Source organism: Narcine bancroftii, chromosome 3 (genome assembly GCF_036971445.1).
Source record: "Narcine bancroftii isolate sNarBan1 chromosome 3, sNarBan1.hap1, whole genome shotgun sequence".
Lineage (NCBI taxonomy): Eukaryota > Metazoa > Chordata > Chondrichthyes > Torpediniformes > Narcinidae > Narcine > Narcine bancroftii.
In genome coordinates, this window is record NC_091471.1 from 103,752,460 (window position 1) to 103,771,157 (window position 18,698).

The 18,698-nt window shown below is 38.0% G+C and overlaps 1 protein-coding gene and 1 long non-coding RNA gene across 3 annotated transcripts in view; one reads left to right on the forward strand and one right to left on the reverse strand.

Annotated features, from left to right (window-relative positions):
• The window catches only part of fryl (furry homolog, like), a 345,361-nt gene that overhangs the window by 162,192 nt on the left and 164,471 nt on the right, over positions 1 to 18,698 (forward strand). Inside the window, exons 14-15 of the mRNA XM_069924697.1 lie at positions 8,557 to 8,643; positions 13,727 to 13,898. Of these exons, the coding sequence (XP_069780798.1) occupies positions 8,557 to 8,643; positions 13,727 to 13,898 (259 nt within the window). The remainder of the gene's footprint in view (positions 1 to 8,556; positions 8,644 to 13,726; positions 13,899 to 18,698) is intronic.
• The window catches only part of LOC138757429 (uncharacterized), a 68,078-nt gene continuing 58,505 nt past the window's right edge, over positions 9,126 to 18,698 (reverse strand). The window contains exons 4-5 of one of the 2 annotated variants that reach the window (XR_011353591.1): positions 17,394 to 17,527; positions 9,126 to 9,306 (exon numbers count right to left, since the gene is read on the reverse strand). This is a non-coding gene — a long non-coding RNA (uncharacterized lncRNA). Of the gene's footprint in view, positions 9,307 to 17,320; positions 17,528 to 18,698 lie in introns of those variants that run through there. The other variant, XR_011353590.1, reaches the window with a different exon arrangement.

An 18,698-nucleotide genomic window follows, 5' to 3' on the forward strand; every position in this document is an offset into this window, starting at 1 on the left:
GGTAGGGTCCTGCAAAAAGAAGTGATGGGAGCAGTCTCACAGAAATGTTGGGTATAAGCTCCAAAAGATGGGAATTGTGGTTTCCCTGGAGAAGGTAGTGATAACTGCAAGTTTCAGACAGGACGACATAACTGCACTGGCAGGAATAGGGTTCATAGCAGATTGAGCAACAGGCACAAGCATGAGAGAGTAATAATTTTTAAGAATTATTTAGCACAATATCTTGACAATAGCAGTTTTAAGAAGAAGCAAACTTACGGAAAATGAAATATTGATTATTTCTCATCCATCTTTAAAAATTAAAAAAAAAGTGTTAATTCAAAATTAATTCAACCTGGAATTGCCTCAGCAAATATCTTACGAATCCTATTGTTAAAGTAGGATCAGACTTCAAAATAAGTAATTAATTTTAGCAGGGAAATTGTAAATAACAGGCATAATTTTCCAGCAATTGATCTTAATTGTCAAATACATCTACATGTATTTGCAAATTGTACTGTTTTGTAAGCTAATTTCATTAATTGGAAAAATGAGATGGTACACTTCTTTAAAAATTACATTTTCTTAATTTAGCATGCCCTCAGCGCCAATATCTGGACAATACCATTGACCAGAGGAAACTTATTGGGCTAGCCAAGTAAATATTTTGGTTACAAGACCAAGTCAGAGAGTGGGGATTATATGCTGACAGACTCTTTTCCTGACTAATTGAAATCTTTCCATCTATCAGATTGAAGTTAGGAGAAGAAGGTGTTGTGCTCTCTGATTGCATTTCTAAGTGCTGGATCAATAACATTCAAGTGGTTCAACGCCAGTCAGGATAATACATCCTAATTGGCAACCCAGCCACCAACTTGAATAGTCACTCTGTCATTAGTGCATTCTGTGAAAAATCCCTGGGAACACAAAAGCAGAAAGCATATGGCAATGCTGTTACCTGCAATTTCTCACCTCAAAATCTCTCACTGTCGTGACTTAGAAATCTAGCACTGATTCATGAGAGCCAAGAGACGACAGATACTGGAACTGGAGTGAAATAAAATTGGCTGGAGGAACTCAGTGGGTTGAGCAGAATTAATAGAGGCAAGGGGTGGGAAAGAATTGTTGAGGTTTTGGGTCAAAACTTCATGAAGACTGATCATGGAGGAGGAGTCACGTGATGGAGTAGTGGCCGGACGGTGAACTCCAGCCCTCTCCAGAAAAGTCTGGAGAAACAAGAGAAAATACAAAGGCACAGAAATACAAGTTAAAGAAAAGTGAGTATAAAGGTGGAAAGAAGATGGAGACAAAAGAAGGAAAATCAAAATCAACGGTAAGAAGAGAGGAAGAGAAGACAACGGAGGAAAAAGGTGAAGGCCTTACCTGTCCGAAGAGGCCCGCTGTGGAGAGAGGAGCCCACTACCTCAGGTCGGTAGAAAAAGAACTACCACAATGGCTCACAGAGCCGAGTAAAAGTGCGCAACCGGGCATGAAAAAAAACACACCGACGGGAGGGGGGACCAGCTGGGGAGTCGATCTCCACAGCCAGCAATGACAGCTGCAGAACACCTGCAGCAAGAAGAGACCACAGAAGACAATAGAAACAAGAAAGAAGAGGAGGAAAGGGCACCAAAGAAACAACAGATGGCCAACCCAGAGGAAGAAGAAGAGGAAGAATACAGTGAAATAGATAAAGGGAAAGGCAAGGTAAAGGATATACTTGCTCTTGTTAGAGGATACATGGAGTCATTTAAAGAATGGCAAACACAGGAATTCAATGATTTAAGAAGAAGAATAAACAACACAGAAGAGAAAGTGAATAAAATAGATATGACCTTAACAGAAATGGGGAAAAAAATGGACAAGATGGAAGAACGGGCAGTAGCAGCAGAAATGGAGGTAGAAGACTTAAAAAAGAAATTGGAGGAATCTAATAAAAAAACTAAAGAGACACAAGAACTACTAGCTCAAAAAATAGATATAATGGAAAATTATAACAGAAGAAATAACATAAAGATAGTGGGCCTTAAGGAAGATGAAGAAGGCAAGAATATGAGGGAGTTTATAAAAGAGTGGATCCCTAAGACCCTAGGATGTCCAGAACTACAGCAAGAAATGGAAATAGAAAGGGCACATAGAGCATTGGCCTCTAAACCACAACCACAACAAAAACCAAGATCTATTGTAGTAAAATTCCTAAGATATACTACAAGAGAAAAGGTACTGGAGAAGACAATGGAAAAAGTAAGAGAGGGCAACAAACCACTGGAGTATAAAGGGCAAAAAATCTTCATTTATCCAGATATAAGTTTTGAACTCCTAAAGAAGAGAAAAGAGTTCAATACAGCAAAGGCGATTTTATGGAAGAAAGGGTATAAATTTACACTGAAGCATCCTGCGGTATTGAAAATATTTATTCCAGGACAACAAAACAGACTGTTCTCGGATCCAGAAGAAGCACGAAAATTTGCAGAACAATTACAAAAATAGACTGAGGGATGAAGACAGGTAATGAGAGTAAAAATGATCACGATTGAGATGTATGTGGGTAAAGACAAAAATAGACTGAGGGATGAAGACGGGTAATGAGGGTAAAAATGACCACGATTGATATGTATGCGGGTAAAGAGGTATAAGAGTGAATGGAGACAATGGGCATACGTGAAAGTATCTGTAATTAGAGGAAAACATAGATAGTATAGACAAGAATTAATAAGGGAAGGTAATGGAATAGAGAGAATAAGGAGGGAATTAAAAGAGTGACCTTTGTGACATATGAAAAGTGAAATCTTTTCTGGGGGGGGCTGGGTGGGGGAAAAGAGCGGTCACTGCAAAATCAGTTGACGCTTGCGAGTGGATTCGCAAATCCAAATGGAGAGGGGAGATGTGGTTGTCCGACAAGGGATAAAGGACAACTCAGGAGGGGAAGGGGAGATTGGGGATAAAGAAGATAGAAATAGGAGAATAAGGAAAATGTTGGATGTTGTAGGAATGTTGTCTGGTAAAGAGTTGAAAATAAGAAAACAGAAATGGAAAAGGAGGAAAGGTAATGATGGAAAGAGAAGATAAACAAAATATAAAATGGCTACGCTGAACTATATGACTTTAAATATTAATGGAATACATAACCAAATTAAAAGGAAGAAACTACTAAATTTACTGAAAAAGGAAAAAATAGATATAGCATTTGTCCAAGAAACACACTTAACAGAATTGGAGCACAAGAAATTAAAGAGAGATTGGGTAGGACATGTAACAGCAGCATCGTATAATTCAAAAGCAAGAGGAGTGGCTATATTAATTAGCAAAAATGTGCCATTTAAAATAGAAGAGGAAATAATAGATCCAGCAGGGAGATATGTTATGATAAAATGTCAGATATATTCGGAGCTTTGGAATCTACTTAATATATATTCACCTAACGAAGAAGATCAAAAGTTTATGCAAGATATCTTTTTGAAGGTAGCTAATACGCAAGGGAACATACTAATAGGAGGGGATTTCAATCTGAATTTGGATCCAAATATGGATAAAACGGGGGAAAAAATTAACAGGAAGAACAAAGTAACCAAATTTATAATTAAATCAATGCAAGAAATGAAACTTGTGGACATATGGAGGAAACAAAACCCAAAAGAAAAGGAATACTCATACTACTCGACTAGACATAAAACATACTCAAGAATAGACCTATTTTTGTTATCAGCTAGTATGCAGGATAGAGTAAGAAAAACAGAATATAAAGCGAGAATGCTATCGGACCATTCACCCTTAATACTGACAGTAAAGCTGGAGGACATCCCTCCAAGAATGTATAGATGGAGATTAAACCCCATGCTACTTAAAAGACAGGATTTTAGAGAATTTATTGAAAAACAATTAAAAATGTACTTTGAAGTAAATACGGAATCAGTGGAAGATAAGTTTATACTATGGGACGCAATGAAAGCATTCATTAGAGGACAAATAATAAGTTATGCAACCAAGATGAAGAAGGACTATAATCAGGAAACAGAGCAGTTGGAAAGGGAAATAGTAAACATAGAAAAAAAATTAGCAATAAAGGAAGATACAACCAAAAGAAGAGAATTGGCGGATAAAAAAATAAAATATGAAACATTACAAACATATAAGGTGGAGAAGAATATAATGAAGACAAAACAGAAATATTATGAACTAGGTGAAAAAACACACAAAATCTTAGCATGGCAGCTTAAGACAGAGCAAACTAAGAAAATGGTATTGGCAACAAGGAAAAAAGACAAACAAATTACATATAATCCAAAAGAAATTAAGGAAAACTTCAGAGAATTCTATGAACAATTATACCGAACTGAAAACGAAGGGAAAGAAGGGAAAATAGATGAATTTTTGACTAAAATTGAACTACCAAAACTACAAATAGAGGAACAAAATAAATTAACAGAACCATTTGGAACAGTAGAAATACAAGAGATAATAAAAAAATTACCAAATAATAAGACACCAGGAGAGGATGGACTCCCAATAGAATTCTACAAAACATTTAAAGATAGATTAATACCGCCCCTCCTGGATGTAATCAACCAGATTGATGAGACACAAAACTTACCAGATTCATGTAAAACAGCAATAATTACAGTGATACTAAAACAAGGGAAAGATCCACTCTCACCAGCGTCATATAGACCAATATCTCTGCTAAACACAGATTATAAGATAATAGCTAAACTATTAGCAAACAGATTAGCAGAACAGGTACCGAAAATGGTAAATTTAGACCAAACTGGATTTATCAAAAAAAGACGCACAACAGACAATATTTGTAAATTTATTAACTTAATTCATGCAGTAGAAGGAAATAAAGCACCTGCAGTAGCAGTTGCTTTAGACGCAGAGACCTTCGACAGAGTAGAATGGAATTACTTGTTCAAAGTATTGCAAAAATTCAGTTTACCGGAGAAGTATATTAATTGGATTAAAGCATTATATAAGGGACCGTTAGCGAAAGTGACAGTAAATGGACATGTATCAAAGCAATTTAACTTAAGCAGGTCAACGCGGCAGGGATGCCCACTATCACCATTATTGTTTGCGCTAGCTATAGAACCACTAGCAGAATCGATAAGAATAGATAATAATATAAAAGGAATAAAAATAAAAGACAGGGAATATAAAATCAGTCTATTTGCGGATGATGTGATAGTGTACTTAACAGAACCAGAACTATCAATAAAAGAACTATATAAGAAATTGAAGGAATATGGAGAAGTGTCGGGATACAAGATAAACGTAAATAAAAGTGAAGCAATGCCTATGAATAACGCGGATTTCTCAAAATTTAAGAAGGAATCCCCATTCAGATGGCAAATGCAGGCAATAAGATACCTAGGTGTACAAATAAACAAAAATCTAGGCCAATTATATAAACTCAATTACAATCCACTAATGAAAAAATTACAGGACGATTTAGAGCATTGGAAAGAGCTACCACTAACACTGATAGGAAGGATAAACTGTATTAAAATGAACATTTTTCACGGATACTATACTTATTTCAGGCATTGCCAATACAACTGACAGAAAAATTCTTCAAAGAGTTAAAGAAAATAATAAGGAAATTTTTATGGAGAGAGGGGAAACCGAGGATAGCACTAGATAAATTAACAGAATGGTATAAACAAGGAGGCTTACAATTGCCAAACTTCAAAAATTATTATAGAGCCGCACAATTAAGGTACCTATCAGATTTTTATCAAACAAGGGAAAAACCAGACTGGACGAGATTAGAATTAGATAAAATAGGGGAAAAGATACCTGAACACATATTATATAAATGGGACGAAAAATTGGTACAACATAGAACTTCTCCAGTATTACACCATCTCCTCAATATATGGAAGAAGATTCATGTAGAAAGAAATAAAACAAATTATCAATTACCAAAACTAATATTGACGCAAAATAAGCTACTCCCTTTTACAATAGACAACCTTTCCTTTAGAAAATGGGAAAAAAAAGGGATTAAAAGAATAGAAAATTGTTTTTCAGGAAGTAGATTCTTATCCTTTGAACAAATGAGAGATAAGTACAATATAACTGGAGATACAGCACTGGCATATTACCAACTGAGATCCTACTTGAAAGATAAATTAGGAAGCAATTTGAGTTTACCAGAGGGAAGTAACCTTGAATATGTGATTACAGATACAATGTTAATCAAAAGATTTATAACAAATATGTATATTAAACTGCAAGAAAAGGAGAATGAGGAAACAAATGGTAAAACTAAACAAAAATGGGAACAAGATTTAAATATAAAGATAAAAAAGGAAACATGGGAGAAATTATGTTCTAGAACGATGAGAAATACAATAAATACGAGGCTGCGTATGATACAATATAATTGGTTACACAGACTATACATTACACCGCAAAAGTTAAATAAATGGGACCCAACAGTATCTGATAGATGTTTTCGATGTAAAAAAGAAAGGGGAACAACAATTCATGCAATCTGGACATGTGAGAGAGTAGAAAAATTTTGGGATGATCTCAATCAGATATTAAATAAAATAACAGAAAACAATATACCAAAGAATCCAGAGATATTTCTCCTAAGTAACATAAAAAATAAAGAATTTGGAATTGACTTGGAAGATGCACAAAAAAGATTTGTTAAGATAGCCCTAGCCGTAGCAAAAAAATGTATTATGTCAACCTGGAAATTGGAAGATAATTTGAAAATACAACAATGGTATATAGAAATGAATAAATGTATTCCATTAGAAAAAATAACATATAGTTTAAGAAATAATATTGAAATATTCGAACAAGTATGGGAGCCTTACATTAAATACAATAGCGAAAACCTACCGGGGACAAACATTACCTAAGTTGATGGAAGGAGAAGGAAAGAAAAGAATGGACTCTGTAGAATTTCTGGTGTATTTTTGTTGAATGACAACATTGTCTGACTGAATTAATGCAACCTAGATTGTATACCTAAAATGGATGAGAGTGGGGGGGGGTTGGGGGGGTGGCTTGGGAGGAGGGAGTGGGGGGGGGAGAAAAAGTCACTGTAAATGTGTGAAAAAGAAAAAGTGTATATCATGGCTATTGTGATTTATGGTGTGAAAAATAAAAAATTTAAAAAAAAAAGACTGATCATGGAGGGGATCTTGCCCTCTTAGTGAGGAGAGGGCTGATAGAGGATTGAATCAGGGAGGGATAAAGCATGAATGTGCAAGGGTGGATTTGGGAGATATAGACAGGGTGATTGCTATGTGTCAGAGAGAGAAGAGAAAAAGGAGCAGATAGTGCAAGATAAGCAAAGGATCAGGGTGGAAATAGAGACAATTTGTGGAGGGTAATGCAGGACCCTCCAGCTATTCTACTATATTGTTGATTTTTGCAGCCAGGCATTTGCTAAATTGATGCCCATCTGTGTAAATACTAGATTGTCACCTCCAGCAACCTCAGAACATGCTTGCCTTCCCCCTTCTTTCTTATTTGCATGCTGCAGCTCTGGATTTTCCCATTACATGGGTACTGATGACATGTAATCCAATCTTGCCATCATTTTTATGACTTCTCTTTTGTTTCTGAGCTTTCGCACTTTTGGTCCAGCACCTCATCCTGCATTATATACATCTTTCTCCAGCTGAACATTGGGAAGACCTTGATCTATTAATCATTTACACCAGCTGATGGACATTGAATTTCAGTCCTGCGAATGTCCAATTCAAGAATTCTTATTTATGACCATACTTAAACAAATACCGCAACCACCCAACTCCACGAGAGCATTTAATCCACCCAATGGAAATCATCCCTGAAATCAATAATGTCAGACACACATTGAAGTTAAATGTAATTGTGAAGTCAATAAACCCAGCTGTGAGGATTAGCTGTTAATAAATGCAAGTTTTCAGACTGCTGACAAAAAGGACACCAGAAGGAATTTTTTTTCTGAAAAAGAGATGGCTGTAAATTAAATAGTAATTCAAATTAATCCAAATACCAAGTACTGCAGAAGAGGAAAGCTGAAGTAAAAAATAAAGTAATGGAAATGTGTTGAAGAATGTTCTGTGAGTAGTACAGGAAATCAAGTTTTTTCTACTTGTGTAGACTGTTTCTGACTGCATTACATTCAACAAAATTTCAACAAGAACCACTCGGGGATCTAGTTCTAAGAAGTGAGCTCAAATCTATAGGCAGATGTAAGAGACCAGAGAAAAGTCACCATATCAGAACAAGATTTTAAGTGAAGCTGAAAGGACATGTGGAAAGCAAAGGCTAAATAATTAAGTGGGGAAATAATTAACTAAATTTAAGCAGATGAGAATGGAGGGAGAGAAAATGCTTTGTGGGGGGAGGGGGAATGCTGGTAAATAAAGGAAATGTACAACTTATCGCCATACTAAGTGAAAGCCAGGCAAAGAGAGATGCGATGAGCTCCTGTGGAGCATGAATAAGGGTATGTCTCTTGCTTCTCTCGTAACTACAAAGCAACAATGTAACGATAAGCACTGAGCATTAATTGCAGCTGGAAACCTATCTTGAAATTCAACAGTATCTTTTGTGTTTTAACCATAGGAGCGGCTTGATTTTGCAATGAAAGAAATTATATTTGATCTGCTTTGTGTTGGAAAACCATCAAAAACATTTGCCATTAACCCAGAGGTGAGTCTGATTTTAACTAATTAACACATTTTCTCTGTTGATAGTTGAGAAACCCCAAAACTATATTAACGCAACACTGTTAAAGTGGAAGGCAATCAAATGGGGTTTGAATCCATACAAAGAGTTTGTATGTTCTCCCTGTGTCTGTGTGGGTTTCCTCTGGGTGCTCTAGTTTCCTCCCACCCACCAAAATATACTGGGAGTTGTCAGCCATTGGGTATAATTGGGTGGCATGGGATCCTGGGCTGAAATCGCATGTTACTGTGCTATATGTCTAAATTTTTAAAAATTAAATTTAAAAAAAAACATCTTCATGCAGAATTTATGCATGTGCAAAATTTTCAGTCACCATACATTACACAAATGTTTAATGATGTATTTTCCACTTGAAAGCAATTCCTATTGATAGAAAACGATTGGTGTATGGGAGATGGAGATTTTAATCTCAGAAAACTTTTTTGTTTCAGTTTTTATGGTTCTAAATTAATTTGCTTCAAATTAAAATGATCACTGCTCAATCCTACATTGAACTCATCAACAGGAAAGCAATATTTTGTAGAATTATTGAGTTGGAATCATTCTGAACTCAGCAGATTTTGCAGTGTCCTCCAGCATTCCTGCATTTTTACCACAATCACAGAGTCTGCAGACTTTCATGTCACACTGAAAAGAGAAAGAAAACACTGGGACTTTAAACTTAATTGCTACATGCAGAATAGTTTTCTTTAAAATACAGTAAAAAGAAAAATTATGCTCTCCATGTTTCTGAATTTTTCTCCTGAAAACATGCAAAATTGAAAAATCAATTGTGGCTCTCTTCCAAAGAATGTAAATTAAATGCAGAATTTTATAACATAGTAATATTTAAATATCCAAGTACAGGATTGACCATTATGATCTCTCAGGTAACTAACAGATTTCATGTCACTGTTTAAAAAGTATTTAGTCTATTCCATTGCACCAATATTCCAATATGTGCATACTGGTTATGTGAAGCAAAATTAAGCTCAGTCAATTTTATCTTGAAATTATAGTAAAGCTATTTGCTGATTGTTAATTAGAACCATACAATATTACAGCACAGAACCCGGCCCCTTTGGCCCTTCTAGTCTGTGCCAAACCATTTTATTGTGCATTGTCCCACTGGCCTGCACCTAGTCCATAGCCCTCCACACCTCTCCCATCCATGAACCTGTCTACATTCTTCACAAATGTTAAAATGGAGACCAGATTCACCACTTTAGCTGGCAACTTATTCCATATTCCCACCTCTCTGTGTGAAGAAGATTCCCCCCTAAACTTTTCCCCTTTCACTATTAACTCCTGTCCTCTGGTGTGTATCTCACCTACCCTCAGTGGAAAAAGAATATCTACATTTACTCTGTCTATCCCCCTCATTATTTTAAATACCTCTATCAAATCTCCCCTCATTTTTCTAACCCGTTTAACCTTTCCCTGTAACTCAGTTCCTGAAGTCCGGGAAACATCCTAGTAAATCTTGTCTGCGTTCTTTCTATCTTATTGATATCTTTCTTGTAGTTAGATGACCAAAACTCCACAGAATACTTGAAATTTGGCCTCACCAATGTCTTATACAACTTCACCATAGCATCCCAACTCCTAGACACATTACTTTGATTTGTAAAGGCTAAAAAGCTCTTTTTACAACCCTATCGACCTGTGACAACATTTTCAGGGAATTGTGTATCTGTATTCCCAGGTCCCTCTGCTCTACCACACTCCTTAGTGCTGTACCATTCACCGTGTATGTCCTTTCTTGGTTTGTCCTTCCGTAATGCAACAGCTCATACTTGTCTGCATTAAATTTTTCTCATTTTTCACCCCATTTTTCTAACTGGTCCAGGTCCCTCTGCAAGCTTTGAAAACCTTCTACGCTGTCCACAATGCCTCCAATCTTAGTGTCATCTGCAAACTTACTGATCCAATTTACCACATTATCATCCATATCATTGATCTGGTTTCTGGAGCAATAATGGCCCAGCACTGATCCCTGAGACACACCACTAGTCACAGGCCACAAGTCTTAGATGCAATCATCCACCACCACGCTCTGGCTTCTCCCGTCTAACCATTGTCAAATTCATTTCACTACTACTTCACCATGAATACCTAGCATCTGAACCTTCCTGACTAATGTCCCATGCGGGACCTTGTCGAAGGCATTACTGAAGTCCATGGAGACAACATCTACAGCCTTTCCTTTGTCAATTTTCCTGATAACCTCCTTGACAAACTCTATAGGATTGGTAAAACATGACCTATCACGCACAAAACCATGTTGACTATTCCTATTCAGTTCTTGGGTATCCAAATAATTGTACATTCAGTCTTTTAGAACATCTTCCAATAATTTACCTACTACTGACATATCAGGCTCCCTGACGTATAATTTCCAGGGTTACTTTTGGAGCCTTTTTTAAAAAGACAACGGAACAATGCGAGCTACCCTCCAGTCCTCCAGCACCACACCCATGGCTAAGGACATTTTAAATATTTCTGGCAGAGCCCCTGCAATTTTTACACTTGCCTCTCTGAAGGCCTGAGGGAATATCTTGTCAGGCCTTGGGGATTTATCCACCCTTATTTGCTTTAAGGCAGCAAGCACTTCCTCCTCTTTAATCTGTTTTGGTTCCATGACTTCACTGCTTGTTTTCCTTATTTCCCATGACTCTCTGCCCATTTCCTGAGTGAATGCTGATTTAAAAAAAAACACATTTAAGATCTTCCCCCCATCTCTTTTGTGACCTTAAACAGCTGACCACTCTGATCTTCAAGGGGACCAATTTTGTCCCTTACAATCCTTTTGTTCTTAATATACCTGCAGAACCCCTTAGTATTTTCTTTCACACTGTCTGCCAAAGCAACCTCACGTCTTCTTTTAGCCTTCTGGATTTCTTTTTTGAGGTTTTTCTTGCATATTTTGTAATCCTCAAGTACTTCATTTGCTCCATGTGGCCTATGCCTGCTACACACCTCTCTTCTTCCAAACCAGATCTCCAATATCACTCATAAACCAAGGTTCCCTATGCGTGCTAACCTTGCCTTTAATCCTCACAGGAACATACAAACTCTGTGCTCTCAAAATTTCACCCTTGAAGGTCTTCCATTTACCTCTCACATCCTTGCCCAACTTATCCCAATCCAAGCATTCGAGATCCTTACTTATTTCCTCAAAATTTGACTTTCTCCAATTTAGAATCTCAACCCGAGGCCCAAACCTATCATTCTCCATAATTAACTTGATACTAATGGCATTATGATCATTGGATGCAAAATGTTCCCGTCACATGGCTGTCTCATTCCCTAATAGCAGATCCAGTATTGCACGCTCTCTAGTTGGTACCTTTATATATTGATTTAGAAAACTCTCCTGAACACATTTGACAAACTCCGAGCCACCCAGCCCTCTTACAATATGGGAATCCCATATTGAGTCAGAATGGATAATCAAAATCTCTTACTATCACAACCTTGTGTTTGCTGAAGCTGTCCGTTATCCTTTACAGATTTGCTCTTTAAATTCTTGTTGACTATTGGGAAATCTATATTATAACCCATGAGTGTGGTCATACCTTTACCGTTCCTCAACTCCACCCATATATCCTCAGTAGACGAGCCCTCTGGCCTGTACTGCTGAGCACAGCTCTAACATTTTCCATGACAAGCAATGCCACTCCTCCCATTTTCATCCTACCTGTTCTCTCGCATCTAAACCAATGGAAGCCTGGAACATTATGCTGTCAGTCTTGCCCCTCCTGCAATCAATTTTCACAAATGCCACAATGCATCTCTAAGCTCGTCTGCCTTCTTACAATACTCCTTGAATTGAAATTAATGAACCTGAAAATATTTGGACCACATACAACTTGTTGACTTCTAACAGTGCATGCAATTTTCACATCATCTTTGCCCCCCTCCATTCCTTTATGTGCTCTGGCAATCTGGTTCCCATCCCCCTGCATATCTAGTTTAAACCCACGGAGCAACACTAGCAAACCTTTCCCCAAGGATATTAGTCCTCCTCAAGTGCAAAAGTAAACTGTCCCATTGGAACAGGTCCCACCTGCCCTGAAACAGAGCCAAATGATCTGAATCCCTCCTTCCTGCGCCATCTCTTTAGCCACATGCTAAGCTGCATTATCTTCCATTTCTAACCTCACTAGCATGTGGCACAGGTAGCAATGCTGAAATTATAACCTTGAAGGTCCTGTCCTTCAACCCAGCACCAACTTCCTGAACTCTCTTTGCAGGACCTCCTCACCCATCCTACCGATGTCATTGGTCCCTACAAGGACCATAACATCTGTCTGCTCACTCTCCCTCCTGAAAATGCCATGAACTCAATCTGAACTCTATACTGCTGGCATCCCTGGCAACCCACATTCTGCAAGAGGACCATTCTCTGCCTTGGCTGTATTCCACTTTTATGACTAGAGGAAAAAAGTATGATATCTAAAACCTGTGCTTTTTGCTGAATCCTTTTTGTTCCTTAAATAGGGTGGCCCTTTCTTACTTCTGCACCACCACTTCAGCCCCTCTTCACCAAAGCCCTTTGAGCCAAAGGCTTTCCATTCTGACTCAGCCTGCTTCTTTGATGACTGCTCTGCTACATAGTCCTTCAACCTAGCACCTAACTCCCTGAACTCTCTTTGCAGGACCTCCTTATTCTTTCTTCTAACATCATTGGTCCCTGCATGGACCACAACATCTGGCTGCTCACGCTCCCTCCTGAGAATGCCTTGAAATTGATCTCAGACCCTGGCACCAGAGAAGTAACGTGCCATCTAGAATACTCAATCTCTTCTACAGACTGCTCAGCGACACAGTCCTTTTATAGTGATGTTTGGGTCACCTGACCTCAATTGCCCTTCAATTGTTGAACTCAAATGCCCCATCAACTGCTCCCCTGTATTCAATTGTTCAAAATATTTTTACATGTCATTGGTTTAAAATGTGCATGCTTTTAAGTTCATTCCCACTTTTATTAAATGGAATTACTTAAATTATTAATTAAATGAATTTGTTATAATTGAAATAACAAGGTTATGTCTTTTTAATGCAGAGAATGAACATTGGGTTGAGAGCATTTCTAGTAATTGCAGATAGTTTACAGCAGAAAGATGGGGAACCTCCAATGCCAACAACAGGAGTTGTTCTACCATCAGGTAGCACACTGCGAGTAAAGAAGACTTTCTTGAACAAAACCCTCACTGATGAAGAAGCCAAAGTAATAGGTTGGTTTTCTATGATTAAATTTATATTTGCATATTTATTCTTTTTATAAATTACTTTCTTATATTGTGGAAACATAACAGATAGTTTTGGAGGAGTAAATAGTTGTATTTTTTCCCAAAAGGTTTAGCTTTGCCTCAGATTGTAAATCATTGTTGAATGAAGCGTTGTATTCTCTTCCATCAGTTTATGACATTTAATTGTCCGGTATTTAAATAAATCAAAATTTTCAACACTGTTACTGCTGAAAGTGGTGGGATACTTTTGTCAAATTGTGTCCACAATGAGAATGATTAGACAACCAAACAGTCATCAAGGCAAGTAGTGGGGTTGTGTTACTGCTGTTTTTATCCATGGAATCATGAATAAATGATTGTAGATTTCAAATCTTGGTAAAATTCTATGCTCATATTTCGGTGACCTTTTACACCTAGAGATGTCATGTTGCTCTAAATAATCTCTTATAAGCCACATTTCCCTGGTCAATATATTCAAAGTGGCAAGTTCTTATCATTCTTCCACATTTTTGAATAATCATCACATTGCATTGTTTTTATATTTAAACCAATTAAGCCAATGCTCTTGATAAAAGTAGGACATATGCCTTTAAAGGGAGAAAGATATTTTTATCTTCAGCCAGAATTTGAAGCAAAATCATTTTTGATACCTTTAAGGAACCCCTTCTTGGCTAATCTTCAAAGAATATTAACTGATGCTCCTTTTTTGTAAGTTGCATCTCTTTAAGCATAGTGTAGATTTGTTTCACTTTCTGAGAAAAGATGCTAATTAAATGAAGTTGAGAATGTCATCTGAAGTAGAATTGTAATTTAAAAAAAATGAATTTGTATTTGAAAATCATTCTGCTTAAATTCACTTCTCCTTTGTGATCATTTGGAAGCAGGGTTGGTCATAAAATCATACACCCTTTGCGGCATGACCACCTTACTCTTACATTCTCTGTCAAGAAAGAGGGTTATTAACTGTGCTTGTGTAATTATCTCATCTACACATCCTTCTCCTTGTAAGGATTACTGAATTTGCAATGCACAATATCTCTAATCCATATTTCTTAGATCACTTTGTAGTATATGTTCCCATTTTTAAAAAATTCAAATTTGGAATCTGGTATCATCCACCTTTAATTGTCTGTAAAAAGATGATGGTGAGCTACCACCAAGAACTGGAACAGTCTGGTTAAGTAAACACACAAAGCTGGAGAAACTCAGCAGGTCAAACAGTGTCCTTTATATAGCAAAGATAAAATTACATAACTGACTTTTCAGACTTGAGCCCCTCGTCGAGTTATTGAAAAATGCTGGCAGGCATCCAAATAAAAGGGGTAAAGGGGGAGAGGTGAGGTCGCAAAGGTAATAGGTGGAGAAGGAATGGAGGGCATAGCAGCAAGAAAAGGAAGGACGGATGGCTAGGTGAGCAGAGAGGGAAGTTGGTGGGGGGGAGGAGAACTGACAGGGGGATGGGAGGGGTGGGGGAAAGGGGAGCAAGTTAGCAGAAACCAGAAAAGCCATTGTTTGTGCCATCTGGCTGGAGAGTACCCAGACGGAAAATCAGGTGTTGCTTCCCCAATTTATGGGTGGTCTTGGTAGGATAGTATATGAGGCCATGGACAGACGTGCGTATAGTAATGTGATGTGGAACTGAAATGGTTGGCCACTGGGAGGTCCCTGGCATTGGTGCGGACAGAGCAAAAGTGCTCACTTCCCATCTTTTTCATATCCAATGACTTGCAGCCTTCCCTCTTAACTCAAATATTTATATAATTTCTATCTTTGACAAATATAATTTCTCTCTTTGACAAAAACAGGTACCATGTATTTACATGGAGCCATACTGATGACGTCCACTTGAATTCCAGAGTTACTTTCTCAATCCCTAGTCAACCATTCTCTTTCTTTTGTTATTCCTTTACATTTTTTAAGTTAAAAAAAATGTTTCCCAATAAACTTGTCAATATTTTCCAAGCATCCTTGTACCTTCCAAATATCATTACCAATTTCACTATGATATTTGCTGCTTTAGGCTTTCTCCAAGATTAAGCTCTCAGTATTAAATGCTTCCCTTTCAGTCCATTCGACACTTTGTTCCTCAACATGTATGATTTGCATTCCTCCTCTTATTTTCTTCATAAGAGCATATTTGTCCTGAACTCCATAGTTTCCCATTGTAATGCCTTCCATTACCTTGACTCTTTAAAATAGCTACTTTTTTTTGTGTAGTCACATCTCACTCTTTTTTTAAAAAAAATTGTCTTTACTCCAATTCAGATTGCCAACTGTTGGATTATCTTTGAACTTTTCATAACAGTACAAAATTTAACTAAAGTATAATTGAATTTTTGAAAATGCTATCTAGCTTTGTTCCCTAAACCAGCTAAGAACACTTTATTATTGGGCTTGTCGTGTATTGATTTAAAAACTTCTTAAAAATTATTTTTGAAGGAATCTGCAGTATCAATCGCTCCTTTCACACTTGCAAATGGTCCCAGGAATTAACGGCAAATCAGCCTTTAAAGTGTCTAGTGTGAAAGGAAATTGCCTCAACGCTGGTGTCAGATGACATCATCTCACACCAGGAATTAACAGCCTTGACCCCTAGTACAATCCCTGGCATCTGCAGGCACTGGCAGTGCAATCAGGCAAGTGTAGAATGGGAAAGTGCATTGTGGGATTGAAATGACCCAAGTTTTTGCGTGAGTGTGGGAATGTGAAGGAAGAAAAGATTAAAACGAAGGTTTAAACTTTGCTGTGGGAAAGTTGCAGTGGGAGAGAGAGAGAGAAAGGAAATCTAGCAATAGCGGACAATTTTTAAACCGCGTGGGAAAGTTGGTAGTGCTATAGTGCACAATTTATAACGACTGTGGAGGGAAAAGTGATGGCAGACCTAATTTCCCAGAATGCTGTGCGGCAGAGAAACCGCTCCATGAGTGATCCGTGCATGCAGCTGGAATTCTCAGGGAATTTTGGGGGAGGGTCTGCCATCACTTTTTCCACCACAGTATTTATAAATTGTATGCGATAGTGCGACCAATTTTCTCATGCTATTTAAAAATTGTCTGTTATTAGTTTTTATTGTTAGCACTTTCCCAGGGTCCCTTATAAAGATTTATATTGGTCGGCACAACAACAGGGTCTGAAAGGCCCATACTGTGCGGAACATAAAGCTTAATTGTTATAATTAGGCATGATTAATTTTGTTCAAATATAAGATTATAATATATTGATCAGGATTTAGGGCAGATCCACTTTCGCTCGATGCGTCATGATATCACCAGTAGAACAGTCCTAACCCTGGGGATGGATCCTTGCAAGTGTGAAAGCATTCAGTGTCCCAGTTCAGAGTGGTGAAATGTGAAAAGCTAAACCCCCATTCCTATCTCAGGACACTGAACAGCCGATTTAGTGGAACGCAAGTGTGAAAGGGGGTTCATTTTATTCACATCAGTAATAGATGTTTAAAATACAGTTACATTTTTGACTTACAGAATTTTGAATGTTGATAGTATACCCACAGCAATGTGATTGTCTGCAGTTTGTTCCTCCATTTGATTCATGGCTTTCTAGTACATCATCCATCTCTTGTGGAATTGTTTCTATAAGCAACATTGCCACTGGGCCTGAAAAAAAAAGAGAGGCTAGAAATTTAAAATAAAAACAGAAAATGCTGGAAATACTCAGCAGGTTGGACTGCATCTATGGGAAGAGAGTTAAAATTTCATGTTGAAAGCCTTTCATCAGACACTGCCACCCCCCCACCCACCCAGTCTTGTCTCTCCCCAGCTACATCCATGATGCTTCAAATGCTGTCCATCACTTCAAACAACAGCATGGACATCCAATCATTATACATCTCCATTCCCCATACCAAATACCTCAAAACCTTTTGTTTCTTCCTGGACAACAGACCCAGTCAGTCCTCCTCCACCACCACCCTCCTCCAGCTGTCAGAACTTGTTCTCACCCTCAATAATTTCTCCTTTGGCTCATCCCACATTCTCCAAGTCAAAGGGGTAACCTTGAGTACCTGCATGGGCCTAGCTTTATCTTCCATGTTGGCTGCACAGAGAAATCCATACTGCAAGCCAATATAGGCAAGGCTCTTCAACCCTTCCTCCGCGTCATTGATGACTACTTTGGTGTTGCCTCTTGCACCCATGATGAGCTCGTTGTCTTTATCTACTTTGCTGCCAACTTTCACCACAACCTCAAATTCACTTGGTCCATCTCTTGCAACAATCTCCCCTTTCAAGAACTCTCTGTCTCAATCTCAGGAGTCAAACTGTTGACAGACATTTTCTATAAAACCACCAAATCCCACAGTTACCTCGACTACACCTTTTCACACCCTGTCCTCTGTAAAGATTCAATTTCTTTCTTGCAATGCCTCTGTTTCCATTCCATTTGCTCCCTGGACAAAGTCTTCCATGTGAGATTATCTGAGATGTCCTCCTTCAAAAAATATTGCTGCCCCCTTAGTACTATCAGCTTGCATATCCTCCATTACAAGCACATCTACCTTGGCCTCCATTGCCTCTACGCCCAAGGACAGGAATCCTCTTGTCCTCATCTACTACCCCACTAGCCTCTTCATCTAACACACCATCCTCCACCATTTCCTCCACGTACTATGTGATCACATTTGCAGACACATCTTCCACTCTCCTCCAACTTCTACAAGGACCCACCCTCTGTGACTCCCTCATGCACTCTTCCCTTCCCACCAATCACTCCCTTCCCTTTTGACAGCAAGAAGCGTTACACATGCCCACATCTTCTCCCATTCATGCC